Below are 14975 nucleotides of genomic sequence, written 5' to 3'. Positions count from 1 at the left end.
AAATCGCGGCTTTCTCCTTACACCTTCAATCCTGAGTGTCTACGAATCTACGCCTTCTACAGCTGTAACCTAGCTGTTTTAGATGGGACTCTGTAGATGTGTGGAGGGAATTCTTCCCATATGGATTAAGTTCCAGCACAAGAGGTTCATGTCCATATAGGAGATGAGTACTTTAATGTCTGACTTCGGTCTGCACCTTGTTTGCAGCCACTTCCCTTCAAACACAGGATGACGGTATTACTACGAGATGAGAAAGCCTTTCGAATAGAGTCGACTCTGAGTACGTAAATTTTTCCTTGCAAATCTCCAGGACTCGTTGAAAGTTACATCCACCCGTAGTGAATTGTAGCAAACTGAACGGTATGCTCTGTCGAAGAATAACAGAGAGCCAATCCTGATATTCGAACAGTTTGTAGTTCATTACCCCATTATGACATACATACATACATACATACATACATACATACATACATACATACATACATACATACATACATACATACATACATACATGTATTATCATTATAGACTGTTATGCCTTTCAGCGTTCAGTCTGCAAGCCTCTGAGAATTTACTAAACGTCGCCACAATCCTCGATTTGCAACTTGTGTTGTGGCCTCATTTAGTTCTATACCTCTTATCTTTAAATCGTTAGAAACTGAGTCTAACCATCGTCGTCTTGGTCTCCCTCTACTTCTCTTACCCTCCATAGCAGAGTCCATTATTCTCCTAGGTAACCTATCCTCCTCCATTCGCCTCACATGACCCCACCACCGAAGCCGGTTTATACGTACAGCTTCATCCATCGAGTTAATTCCTAAATTAGCCTTTATCTCCTCATTCCTAATTCTCCTCATGTGATTCAACACATTTTCTCAGCAGATTATTACTGGTGGAAGCTTTCGGCTTGTAGTTCATAACGTGATTTTTGAATGTAAGATCTCTGTCATGAGTAACTCATTGGTATTTTGGAGTGTCAATGTGTTATAGTTTAATAACTGGATAACATTACTTTCAGTCTATGATGGGTTTCCTTGTTCCTTAGATGAAGCACATGTGTCTTAGTAAGGTTCGGTCTTAGTTGGTTTGCAATAATATAGCTTGGCAAACTTTCGAAACTGGTAGTCAGATTGCTCTCTACTGTTTCATAGTATACGCTCTACGAGACTATAGTAAGACGACAAAACGCAAGAAACTTCTAGTATCTGGAGATATTGGTTGGTTGGTTGGTTGGTTGGTTGGTTGGTTGGTTGGTTGGTTGGTTGGTTGGTTGGTTGGTTGGTTGGTTGGTTGGTTGGTTGGTTGGTTGGTTGGTTGGTTGGTTGGTTGGTTGGCTGGTTGGTTGGTTGGTTGGTTGGTTGGTTGGTTGGTTGGTTGGTTGGTTGGTTGGTTGGTTGGTTGGTTGGTTGGTTGGTATTAAGACTGGCAGTCTCCAAAGACTGTGCTGCCCGCAGACGACAATAAGGAACCTGCGGTTCTGTAGAAGGGTGGTGATGAAGTTGTTTAGCTTGATATATTCGATCATATCGCAGATTTTAACGGGAATATGTTGAGTGTTAACAGTGCTAATTAGTCCACGAAAACCAAGCCCCTTACAGGTTCCAATTACTTCCTCTATAATGTAAATTTCAGCAGTTTCCCAGCGCATTTTTTACTAGGGCGAAATCCAGCTTCCTGGGGTGTGAGCAGAAGTTCAATCCCAAGAAAAATACGGTATAAAATCATTCTAAAATGCGTTTGATGAGGCGGCATAGAAGTGTAAAATGTCTGAAACCGTCCTTGCCAGATGCCATAAGTGGGATTAGATGTTAAATCTGGTTATGCAGTTGTTGAAGTAGATTTTATCCAAAGATCTTTTCTTGCTGCATTTAGAGGTGCAAGAAGTTAACTTGCAGCTTTCACTTTCTTTCTTTGCTAGTTGTTTCACGTCGCACCGCCACAGATAGGCCTTACGGCGACGATGGGACAGGAAAGGGCTAGGAGTTGGAAGGAAGAGGCCGTGCCCTTAATTAAGGTACAGCCTGTTGTGAAAAAGAGAAATCACGGAAAACCATTTGCTGCTGACAGTGGGATTCGAACCCACTATCTCCCGGATGCAAGCTCACAGCCACGTGCTCCTTGACCGCACGGCCAACTCGCCCGGTAAGCAAGTAGACCAGGCCTACGGATCTCCTTCGAGAAGACACAACACATGATAAACATCAAAAGAACACCCATATGGATTGCAGGAGAGAAAAGATTCAGAAAGTGGAGACATTCAAATATCTGGGAGAGTGGATAGACAACAGCATGTCAGGGAGAGAGGCACTCTTATCGAAAATCAACAAGATGAACTTGGAATATAAACTAACTATGGACAAGAAGAAACTTTCGATCAATGCAAAACTCAGACACTGCCAGACAGTGATCCATCTTTATATGCAGGTGAATGTTTGAACCTGATAAAAACAGGATTGGTAAAGAAGTTGGAGCTGGTGGAGAGAAAGATTATGAGGAAGATACTGGGATCCCAAAGAACACAGGTTGGATCATAGGATCATAGAGAAAGAAAGGAAAATAAGAATTATATCTCAAGATAGAAATGATCTCAGATACCATCCGTAAGAGGAAAGCCATATAATTTGGACATATCTACAGAGTGAACCCAGGAAGATTGACCAATCAGGCAATAAGGTTTTTAGAGATCAGAAAAACTACGGTGCGCTGGTATCAGGAGATGGATAAGGACCTGAAAGAAATGGGAATACGAGGAGCGGAAATCAGCAACAGGAATGGTTTACAACTCTCGGATCAAGACCACCAACAGATTTAAAGTAAAAGTTAGATCCCGTACCAAGCACCGTTGACAGAAGAGAGAAGGAGATTGCAGACTGAAAGGATGAAGGAGTACTGGTCGAGGATTAAAGCCCCCCCACCCCCCAACAAAGAAAAGATGAAGCAGAATTCGAATTAACGTGGTCCATGGTCGGCCAAAACGAAGAAATAAATAAATAACTTTACTTGTTATCCTAGCCTCTGTGGCTCAGGCGGCAGCGCGCCGGCCTGTCACCGCTGGGTTCCGTGGTTCAAATCCCGGTCAGTCCATGTGATATTTGTGCTGGACAAAGCGGAGGTGGGGCAGGTATTTCTCCGAGTACTCCGGCTTTCCCCGTCATTTTTCATTCCAGCAACGCTCTTCAATATCATTTCATTTAAACTGCCTTTCATTAATCATTGCCCCAGAGGAATGCGACAGGCTTCGGCAGGCGGCACAATTCCTATCCTCGCCGCTAGATGGGAGCTTCAATCATTTCATTCCTGACCCGGTAGAATGACTGGAAACAGGCTGTGAATTTTCACTAGTTATCCTATGTTCATTTAACTAAAAATACAAATTATTCTAAGGGAGGGGGTACACATTTCTCGAGCTTAAATCGGTCAAAACACATATTTATGTAGCGCAGCGACCACAAATGCCACTTAAACATAATTTTATATGCTTAACATATGACCATTCATGAAATAATATTCGGATGTTATAAAAACCCATGATTAGGAATACATCTTTGTCCATCTCTTAGTCTTGTTTCTCGATAAGGGGTCGGGGGTGAACTGAACTGAAATGAATTTACATGAAACGTTTTTAGGGCCGGATTCCTTTCCTGACGCTGACCTCAGTTAAGGAGCTAATGAAGAAGAAGAAATGAATGATGATGAATGAATTTGACTAAGGAGTTGGAAGGAATCGGCTGTGGTCTATGAATTGGTGCTGTCCCGGCATTTGCCTGGAAATGAAAATGAAAAACTACAGGAAACTATTCTTAGGAGAGCTGAAATGAAATGGCGTATAGCTTTTAGTGCCGGGAGTGTCCGAGGACATGTTCGGCTCGCCAGGTGCAGGTCTTTTGATTTGACTCCCGTAGGCGACCTGCGCGTCGTGATGAAGATGAAATGATGATGAAGACGACACATACACCCAGCCCTTGTGCCAGCGAAATTAACCAATGATGGCTAAAATTCCCGACCCTACCGGGAATCGAACCCGGGACCCCTGTGGCCAAAGGCCAGCACGCTAACCATTTAGCCATAGAGCCGGACTCTTAGGAGAGCTGACGGTGGGGTTCGAAGTCCCTCGTCTCCTGAATGCAGAGTTTGTCTCCACAACTGCAGTGCTTTACTACGCCCGACCACTCCGCTTGATAGTAATTATCAGTAAATATTTTATCAAATGTTTCGTATTAATTTCCTGAAGATAAATGTGGTTTGCACTATAGATATTATGAAGACATTGAATATGATTCATTTGATGAAATGTTTTAACCATTAAAATCCACTACATACTCTAGAATATCTAAGATATTCCGTCAGAAAAAAGTTTATCCTAACCATTACAGTACTTTTCGTACAATACTTTCTTCTTTTTCCAGCACGATTTATTTATTTATTTATTTATTTATTTATTAATGTCTTTCTGTACATGGCGGGGCTCAGGCTATGTAGCCTGCTATTATGCCAAATCATATAATTATGCACCTGCATAAACATAATAACTGAACATTATAACTAGTTAAAATTAAAAACAAGTTAATTATAATTTAAAGTTAATGTGAAATGTAATTTGAATGAAATGTAAAGCATCATAAAAATCATTTTAACATTTTAAAATTAATTTATAATATTTACTATTATTAAAGCTATATCTCGAAAAATAAAAACTATAATGTTTCTAACATTACATTGACATTTTATTCATTTAACTTAATAATCTAAAATTTAAGGGTGCTTCTAAGAGTAAATTAATCTGAGTGTAGGTAAAATTTCCAGCACATTCTTCTGAATAGCTTTAGGTTGCTTATGTCTCTAATTTCAGTCGGGAGAGAATTCCAGGAACGTATGGAAGTTACATTACTTGTGTCAAGGAAAATGGCATGAAACATGTTTTTATGTAAAAAAAAAAAAAAAAAAAAAAAAAATACGATGCTGTGCAAAATTTCTTACACATAACTTTGATAGCTTTTTAGGATGTAGCAAGTAACATACACTGGCGGAAAATAAAATTCCTACACCAATAAGATATTAGTTCAGAGGAATGCATTTTAGGCTAAGCAACTGTCTAGTCTAGATAACACATTACCGGGTGAGTTGGCCGTGCGGTTAGGGGCGCGCTGCTGTGAGCTTGCATCCGGTAGATAGTCGGTTCGAACCCCACTGTCGGCAGCCCTGAAGACCACGGCCGCTTCCTCCCCACTCCTAGACCTTCCCTATCCCATCGTCGCCATAAGACCTGTCTGTGTCGGTGCGACGTAAAGCAACTAGCAAAAAAAGTTAACATTTATTTGATTGAAGTTTCCAGGTTAAAGGTTCAAGTATACGTGAAAAGACATGTGGCATTAATAACTGCTGTAGTCGCCACGATTTTGAATGCAAGCATTCCCTGTGTCCTACAGATACCGTATGCCATTTTGTGGGAGTTGGAGTTCCACGCATGTTCAAGTTGGTCAGTCAAATCAGCAACTGTTAATGCTCTTATTAAATTACACTGGATTTGTCGTCCTATAATATCCCATACGTGCTCAATGGACGAAAAGTCTGGTGATCTCGCAGGCCAAGGTAACTGGTTGATACAATGCAAAGCAGTGGGACGGTATTCAAACATTTTGGTTAGTGTACCCCCAAAATCCAACTGTTTTACCTTCGTACACCACAAGTTCGAGTATATTGGGATTATACCACAAATACATAGTGTTGATGGATGCAAAATAGTATTTACTATCACCATCATCATCATCCTCACCTTATTCCGCTTGCTCAGGGTCCCTAAACGCAGTGAGGCATGAAAGAGTTGTGACCGGGAATTCGAGGTCGCATGCCCTTCCTGACAGCACGGGATTTTCAATTAAAAGTCACACCCCATCAACCTGGGCCGGATTAAGGGGGGGGGGTGCTAAAGGGGCTGCAGCCCCGGGCTCCGCGTGCCAATGGGCCCCGGCCCTCTTCCTTCCTTCCTTCTTATCAGCTGTCCGCGTTAGTATTTCATCACTGCTAGAATCAATTACCGTCCAGAGACACTAATCCTCGCTACTTACGCACTGCATTTATTGTAAAGGTTATTGTTGACGAAAATTTAAATCTGGCAGTTTGCGAGTACTGGCAGAGGGGGAAGGGGGAAGAGGTCTAGGAAGTGAGCGGGAGGGGACAGGGGAAGCACGGTGGAATGCGCATTCTATATTATATCTTTAAATCAGGAAGAGAATTTCCAGTACACCTCTGATTATTGAACCATTCGTAAGTTAGAACTGTAATGTTCTTGTAAAATGGATGGAAGATATCCTAGTGGTACCAAAAAACGTAAGTTCTGTTTTGTATGTCGATTTGATAGTGATGACGAGACAAATGTAGAATAAGTTTTGGCATTATGAAATTTTAACATGAAAAATAGAGAAAAATTGTAGTCTATTTTAACACTTCCCTATTCATCAATTTAAGTGGAAGTAGTTCTATAACGACTTCAGTATGCTACTCTTACGTGATGTTACGAAGAAGGGACCGCACATTTTTAAATAACCCAGGGCCCCCAAACACCTTAATCCGGCACTGCCATCAACACCAGGAATAAAACTACGGTTGCCGGCATGACAGGCAAGTAGCTAAGCTGCTACAACACCCTATTTCGAAATAAAAACAATATTGTATTGTATATAATTGTAGTTGGCAAGGGACGCCTCGCAATTCATTCGGAGTAAAGTTTGCAGAAGAAGTCGAAAACTGAGCGTTCAGCAATGACCGGAGAACAGTTCCTCGCATTTGCAGTAGTAATGATATCCCAATTATTTGACCATTGGAGTCTTCCACTCCCTTCTGAAGGAACGCGGCAAGCCTTCACAAGGCAGATTGATAAACGTGGATTACTCGTGAGTGGAATTCCTACAAGGTTTTCATTGCCCAGCAGCGATTTATATATATATATGACTGTAATATTACTAATGAAACAGTTACTATTGTACAGTCGGAAAGGGGACTTTGTGTTGTGGTAGACACAAGCACTAAATTAAAGTAAGAGTTTACTTCAAATGAGCAGGCTTAACTCTTTTCTGTACAGCACGTTGAGTGACATCAGTGGTATGAAGATGAGCGTCATCCTGTTGGAAAACACCCTGTTGAATACTGCGAATGAATGGCAGCACAGCCGGTTAAATCACCAGCCTCGCGTACAGATCCGCTGTCAATGTTCTTGGGATTACGACGAGAGTGATCCTGTTGTCAAACTAAATCCCTCCCCGGACCAGAACTACTGATGTACTGTAGGTCCAGTGTGTCGATGGAGCAGACAGCTTGGTTCTAAGCGCTCACCTGGCCTCCTTACCGAACTACGGCCATCACTGGCACCAAGAAAGAAACGGCTTTCACCTGAGAACACAACGCATCTCCACTTCGCCTTCCAATGAGCTCTAGCTTGACGCTACTGAAGTTCCAGATGGCAGTGATTCGGAGTTAGTGGAATAAAGGCGATATGACGTCTGCCTCGGAGCTGTCCCTCAAGTAATCGATTTGTTACTGTTCGCTCTGTCATTCTGGTGCCAACTGAAGCTCTAATGGCTACTGTAGATGCAGTTGGATCCACCACAGCCACAGCCCTCTCCGTAGTGTTCCGTGTGCGGCTGGACCCCGGTCTTCATGTGACAGTGCCATCCCTTAGCCTTTGTTGCCAACATTGATGTACATCCCTGCGAAGGCTGTCTGCAATATCACAGGAAGAATATCGATCTTTTCGTAACCCTATTTCACAGCTTCTTTCAAACTCACTAAGCTGCTAATACTGCCTGCTTCGTCTACTTAAAAACATGTTTGAGTCACACGTATTTCACAACTTCAACACCGGACGATAACTAATGCTCACAAAGGGTACAGAGCATATTTAAAGCAAACTGGCCTTTTTTTTTGCTAGTGGCTTTACGTCACACCGACACAGATAGGTCTTATGGCGACGATAGGATAGGAAAGGCCTAGGAGTGGGAAGGAAGTGGCCGTGGCCTTAATTAACGTACAGTCCCAGCAGTTGCCTGGTGTGAAAATGGGAAACCACGGAAAACCATCTTTAGGGCTGCCGACAGTGGGATTCGAACCCACTATCTTCCGGATGCAAGCTCACAGCCGCGCGCCCTTAACCGCACGGCCAACTCGCCGGTTCAAACTTGCTTTGCAAGGTTACAGTGGCGCTAATAGTACCACTACGTCGACGTACACAAAATTGAATAGGCGTCGCCCGGCTCCTAGGCTAAATGGTTAGCGTGCTGGCTTTTGGTCACAGGGGTCCGCGGTTCGATTCTCGGCAGGGTCGGGAATTTTAACAATCATTGGTTAATTTCGCTGAAACTGGGGCTGGGTGTATGTGTCGTCATCATCATCATTTCATCCTCATCACGACGCGCAGGTCGCCTACGGGTGTCAAATCAAAAGATCTGCACACGGCGAGCCGAACATCGGACACTCCCGGCACTAAAAGTCATACGCCATTTCATTTCATTTTGAATAGGCGTCATCTTTTAGATGTGCAAACACGCCTCCCGAATTTCGTTTATCTAGCACACCTCCTTTTTGGTGTTGGGACATTTCAAAACATATCAGTTGCAGTTGAGGGATTAATTAATTTTTCAACGATATTAAAAAGGGAATGCACATTATATACAGACGCAATTAAATGAAAACCATTTTTGACTCATAAATGTGCAGCACAGCTCGTAAGGTATCCTTGTAATTTAGCAACGACTAGAACAGACATTCCATTCACCACACTTCACAATTTTTGGCCACTAATGGGTTAAATTATTTATTTATTTATTTATTTATTTATTTATTTATTTATTTATTTATTTATTTGTTTATTTATTTATAGCATTACTTTAGTGTCGGGAGTGCTCGAGTACATGTTCTCCTCGCTTGGGGGCACATGGACTGAGCGAATTCTACCTACCTCAGCTAAACCAAAACACTCGAAATGAGCGACTTTCTGTCCAGACCACTGGTCTTGACGCGTTGACTTACCTGTATTTTCCTTTCCCCCTTCCCCTAACCTCGCAGTCGGTCTTGTCAGGTCATGCTTGTCATTAGGTGTTATACCACGAAAGAATAATTAAAATTGTTTTATTTAGTATAATAATTTGACAGTATTCCAGTTAGTGCTATTCGTGAAGTGTATTTTAACATTTATTATAATGGAAACGAATGGTGTTATCCAAACTATGTATAGTGAGAGAAGTAAACGAATTCAATTCTCGTTAACGAAATCTTCCAACTGGAGAACAATGTTGGAAGTATACAGAAAATAAATGCAATGCTAGGCTTTTTTATATATACGAGTTATCACAGCATTTTTTTCAAGGCGACAGCTTCTATGACTGTGAATAGGTCACTGACGAAGTTCATTGTCGGAAATATATTTCCAGTGCTACAAAATAAAATGCCAAAATAGACGTAGAAGAGAGGACATGAAAGTTAATTCACAGGGAAGTTCAACAAAAACATGCAGCTGTTAACTCACTCATGAAAAAGGACGTTGTGTTTATTGGAAATATAACTCATGCAAGCTTACTAAGCGTCCGAAATCACCACAAGTAGTCCATGAAGCACTCAGTATAATGACAGTGGCAACAAGAAAAGGCGAAGATTTCTTGACCAATAATGAAGTACAAAAGAGTATGGTGATCTCTTCGGCCCTTGAAGAAGTTACTTTTGAAATTCCGTTTATTTTTAAGCACATGTCCGTTTGACTTCTTTTGAGGTTTGGATGCGAGGAATCACATGCTGCATTGAAGCTTGAGTGCCAGTTTCTTTCTAATGATTTTTATTCTTTCTACTTTATTGAAAATCAAAAACATTTGCAAGAAAAGAATTGCAAAAATCATTAGGTTACGTGCCAGCCTGCCTCGTGTAATAGCATGCAGTCTAGTTCTATCGAATAATATCAAGAAGGGTCCACTGAAGGTTTAATGTACGCATTCATTCGACGGATTCTCTCACTCCATAGGAACGCTGCGGAAAGGTATGAAATTGATTCCAGGTAACCAATGTTATAAAATACCATTTGATACAGATTCGTGAACAATCCGATCATAGGTTATTGAGATAAGCATAGTATAATTTTCCCTTCGAGGTGAATCCTCAGTCTTGAGTGATCCTAGACGATTACGAGATGACCGACATATTATCACCGTTTGTAGTACAGGGTGGCGCACAAAATGTCATACGTCGGAAATGTTTTTTAAAATGTCTAAACCTGGGCTCACAACCATGTCCTTTCGTGAACAGAAACCTTATTTCATGCGTGATCCGACAGGCAGCACCACATCTCGCGCATGCGTATCGGCTGCCAGTTATACAGCATGGCGGACAAAGGGAGATTGACGCGTGAACAGAAGGTGAAGATAGTGTTGTTTTATAATGAAACAAGGACGTAGCTCGGACCCAGGGAAGGTTTCGTGTTCATTTCCGTACTCGGTGGGCCCTTGCCGGCAGACTGGCCAAGCATTTTGAAACGGAACGCAACATACTCGAGAGAAAACGGCCCCGCCTCAAGCCGGTCCGCTCACTGGAGAATGTTGCTGCTGTGAGAGCGGCTGTGGCTCGGAGCCCCTCCAAATCCACCAGAACTGCATGTGTTCAGCTGGGCATCTCTCGTCGGTCAATTCAGAGAATACTGCAGTCTGACCTTGACGTGTTTTCATACAAAATGACAAATGTTCTGGACTTCCCGAATGAACATTTCGGGCCCCGCGTAATGTCCCATCGATATCCAGAGCGTTTTCAGAGCGGCTCAATCTGGCCACCACATAGCCCCGATCTCAATCCCCGCGACTTCTCCCTGTGGGGATATTTGAATGAGACAATCTACCGGCTTAAACCAGAAAATGTACAGCAATTGCAAGCGGCCATTGTGACTTTCTTCCGAGGGTTGAGTGAGGACTTGTGTCGTAGAGTGATCGCGAACATGCAGGTTTGTCTCGAAGCTGTTGTAGCACCGAGAAGGTGGACATATTGAACATGTCCTGCACACGGACTAACCATGCACATGTCAGTGAATGTTGTAACGCCATTTTGTATTCAATATGTTGTATATTACATTTTCTATAAACAATATCCAGTGTACGGCATTTCGAGCGCCACCCTGTACACCACAGCAAGTAAATGGTCCTTATAAATTTCAATAATACTATCTTGACTTTCTAACTTCATGCTCCATGACGTGGTAAGAAAATAATATCAATAGAAGCATGGAGATCATACTGTGTTAAGATAGGGTTGGAGGGCTAAGCTCACTAAATATAGGCCTACTACATCCTCTCCGCTGTCTGAGTGCTTGTGACTGCATTAAGTCACTCCTCCGTTCCCTTGGTTTATTCTGTAGTGTCTTCCTCCGAGAACGGCTTGGGTGACGCTTCTTGTCACTCCAAGTTTCAAACCCCACGAATTTATTGCAAAAGGAATGACATAAACTCTCCCAGATCTTTTGTAGTCCTTGGACATGACCCTGACGGGTACGATATACACTTGTGGCTTTAACGATCATGGTCACCAGGTGGGCTTCATTAACGGGTACAAGAAAAAAGGATGTTTCATAAAAACAGGTAGTTGTGTGAGTAGAATAAAAAGAAAATACTCACTGTGATCTTGGTACCTGTCGCACATTCAAAACTGACAGAAAATCCCACGTTCTGAAAAAAAAAAAGAAAATATTAATTGAACATAACCCCATTATGTATACTTTGTAACATAAAAACTATTTGATTCTCTTAATATCAATATCTCCAATACATGCAAAATAAAAATGACTAGTTTTTCTTGACAGAGATAAGCTGAGTTTAGGGCAATTTGCACCGAATGCACTTAAACTCATCCTGAAAGCATGAAAGTTCATACTTTTCTTAAAATAAGTGTAGATCCTCCGTGTGTTAACCCTAGTACTCTGAAGAGGAAGGTTCGCTGAATCCACAAAAAATAAAAATAAAAATAAATAAATAAAGGCCTATTTTTCACTTTTTCTGGGCAAGATCCACAGAACCTTTTAGTTTTGAGTTTATGTGTCTCGGCTAGTGTATAAGAAGTTGTATTTTAATTTTATTCATAACGTTGTACACTTGAGAAAATAAATAAAAAATGGGTTCAACGAATCCTTTCTGGACTACATACCATAATTTATTATAATTTAGTTATTATTTCTCACATTTTCAGCAATATAGGGATATATCAAACAATCATACTCTCAACAATGACTACTTCTCTATGTACCTAGACTCTCCGTGTTTACAGTAAGTTAGGTTCTTGTTGTCGCAGAGGTAATGCTGTCCTTGTGGAATCAGTAACCGAAAAGGTTCAGGAATCTTCAGTTGCAAGTTTTGGAAGTATTGACGAAGATTCACCTACAGGGAATTAATTGTTTGGTTGAAGTGAAAATTTAGATATGGTGAAACCAGAAAGAAAAACCACAAACATTTGCGGAAATCACAGCAATATTGTAATGTGTCACAGACATATTAGTCCAGTCAAGATGTACATCCGTGCTTGCAAAAGGTCCGGTCGTTCTGAATTTTTTTATGTGTTGTTAGGACCTAAGCCAACATTAAAAAACCAGATTTGCAATTTCCAAAGTGCTGTGCGAGCGGCGGTGTACCCCAAAAAACATGAAGTATTCGTACTTTCTTAAGGTTTTGCTGAATATCTCAGTGAAGGAAGGGTTTGACCGGTATCGTCACTCCATATACGTTTATACTAGATTAAATTTGGTACAATTTGAGACCAGGGGTAGCTCCATACAGCCACTGCTTCCCATGATACAGTTCTTGTAAAATAGGCATTTTTTTCCAAAATGTGACATTTTTCGGAATGGTCACTTATTTTGTGAAATATCTTCTAAAACACGCATCCCACGTCAAATATTATATGGAAAGAAGTTGTAGTAAATTTAATTAGCTTTAAGTTCAGACCAGACTGGTACCTATAAGCCCAACGGTTCTCTCAAATATGGCAGATAACCAAAACAGTCATAACTGGGTTTTGGAGGGAAATGCAAATAAACTGTCCTCAGGTCTTTTTATTGTTTTGTTTATCAAACAGTTAAATTTGTTATTGTTAAAAAATTGTTTGATTAAAAATGAAAAAGGTAATATACCTATCGGGAATTACGTCATCGTCAAACAGTTTTATATACCTACATACTAAAATGCTTGTACAAACATCATGGTACCTACTATAAGGACAAATTACATTTACACAAAAAAGAAAACTAATATAAATCATGTAGGTATTGTATTTTGGTTGCCAAATCATGCCTTTCTTTTCTCTTAGATAGGCCGGGCTTGGGCTCGCACGAAGATGGTGTACCGATGGCTGTGATTGACGCTGGGAGAGGCGCCCAGTCTGTAGTTGGGTCATCTTCATCGTACGAGCAGTTCAGCTCCACATCCGGAACGCTAATGCACAATTTGCCACTACATGACTGGCGGAGGACTGAGCATTGTTGCCGGACCTTTCTGCTCTTGAAGTGACAAACGTTTTATACCTCAGGAAATCCAAAGTATCCCTCGCGATGTCACCCTCATATAGAGCCAAAAAGCACTTGATGCCTGCTTCTCTCATGGCTTGTGGGGTGAAGTCTGGCCGAAGGAAGATTTCCACATGCTCAGCAAGTGGTTCACTCTTGCTCAGGAGTGTTGTGATTTTGGTCTTTCCTTGGCCAAATGGTGCTGAGGGGGTATCGCACCCGGTAAACACGTGGGTGTATAGTACCGTCCCTGGTGATCGCTGGGAGTCCTGGTGGTTGTAGGAGGTCGTAGAGTAGTGACAGCAACCACTTTCGCCCTTCGTGCTCTTCTGAAGGTAGACATTTTTCTCTTCAGCGCCTAAACCGTTCAGAAGAACGAGCAGGTCGATGTCTTCTCCAACTATGACGCCCCGATCGGCTACTGCTCTTTTTGAAAGCGCCGTCATGACGATCTCTCGATCCGCATCTTCTTCGGCAACAGCCACTTCTACTCCCTCCTTCTGAAAGGTGTCACAAAGAAGAGTTATTAGGCGTCTCTTGTTGTTCTCATTGCCCAATACATGCTCTTGAGCAATCTGAATTACTGTGGATTCATCGAACGGCAGTTCGTAACTGGAAGGAGCTGCGTAGCGCCGGAGTCGTTCCGCTGTTTTGGTGCTTTTTTGTAGCATCTTCGGGGTAGCCGTCAGAAACGATGGAGATGTTCTTCCCAAAGTGGTTTCGGACGTAGGTGGTATTACGCGCCAAAAGTGCTCGAACTGTGCTCTTCCACTGCCGCACGACCTTGTGCAAGAGGTAACCACCATCCAAAACGACGTGAGTGCTGGCATCTATCGGCGTGTGTCTGAAAAGGTGAGTGAAGGCATAGTACAGAGTGGATTTTGTGTCCTTGCGCATCGAACAGAGACATCGGGAACGGTTCCAACTCATACTTGAAGTCATCCTTTAAATCCTCAGGACGTGTCAGAAAACCACTACTAATAGAAAGCAAACTGCCAGTTTTGGGAAATGGAGTGTGGAAAGCAAACCAGTTTTTGAGTTTTTCCACATCACTGTTATCTCGGACGATTCTAGTAGGTCTCATGTCTACATGCTGCTCCCCAGTAGGATATGAGCAAAAACTTTCAACCTCTTCACATAGCCTATGTTCACCATAAACATCATTCCTGTTATCCGCCTTGCCAGCACACTGTCTTCATGGATCGCATCAGCTTCTGTTCAATTGTTAGGTCTGACCACAACCCAGACAAAAACTTGTCAGAGTGGCGAATGGTGAATGATCCTTTTGTGAACATGTCGTATTCACTTTTATCCATCCGATCTTGTAGAGCCATCATATCCTGAAGGTAGAGGTGCGCGCTCTTAGCGTACAAAATAATGTCCGGCTGCGTGGACAAAAGGGAGCATCTTATGGACAGTGTACAAATGAAGGTTCCAATAAAAAATAAATAAAACCATAAAA

General features: G+C 41.9%; 1 protein-coding gene across 5 annotated transcripts in view; it reads right to left on the bottom strand.

The window, feature by feature from the left end:
• Positions 1–14975, bottom strand: part of LOC136856914 (cadherin-23) — a 194863-nt gene that overhangs the window by 109736 nt on the left and 70152 nt on the right. For all 5 annotated transcript variants that reach the window (XM_067135157.2, XM_067135158.2, XM_067135159.2 and 2 more), the window contains exon 4: positions 11637–11687. In XM_067135157.2, the coding sequence (XP_066991258.2) occupies positions 11637–11687 (51 nt within the window). The remainder of the gene's footprint in view (positions 1–11636; positions 11688–14975) is intronic.

Source organism: Anabrus simplex, chromosome 1 (genome assembly GCF_040414725.1).
Source record: "Anabrus simplex isolate iqAnaSimp1 chromosome 1, ASM4041472v1, whole genome shotgun sequence".
Lineage (NCBI taxonomy): Eukaryota > Metazoa > Arthropoda > Insecta > Orthoptera > Tettigoniidae > Anabrus > Anabrus simplex.
Note: the sequence above shows the minus strand (reverse complement) of the source record. Positions and strands in the feature narration are given on the sequence as shown.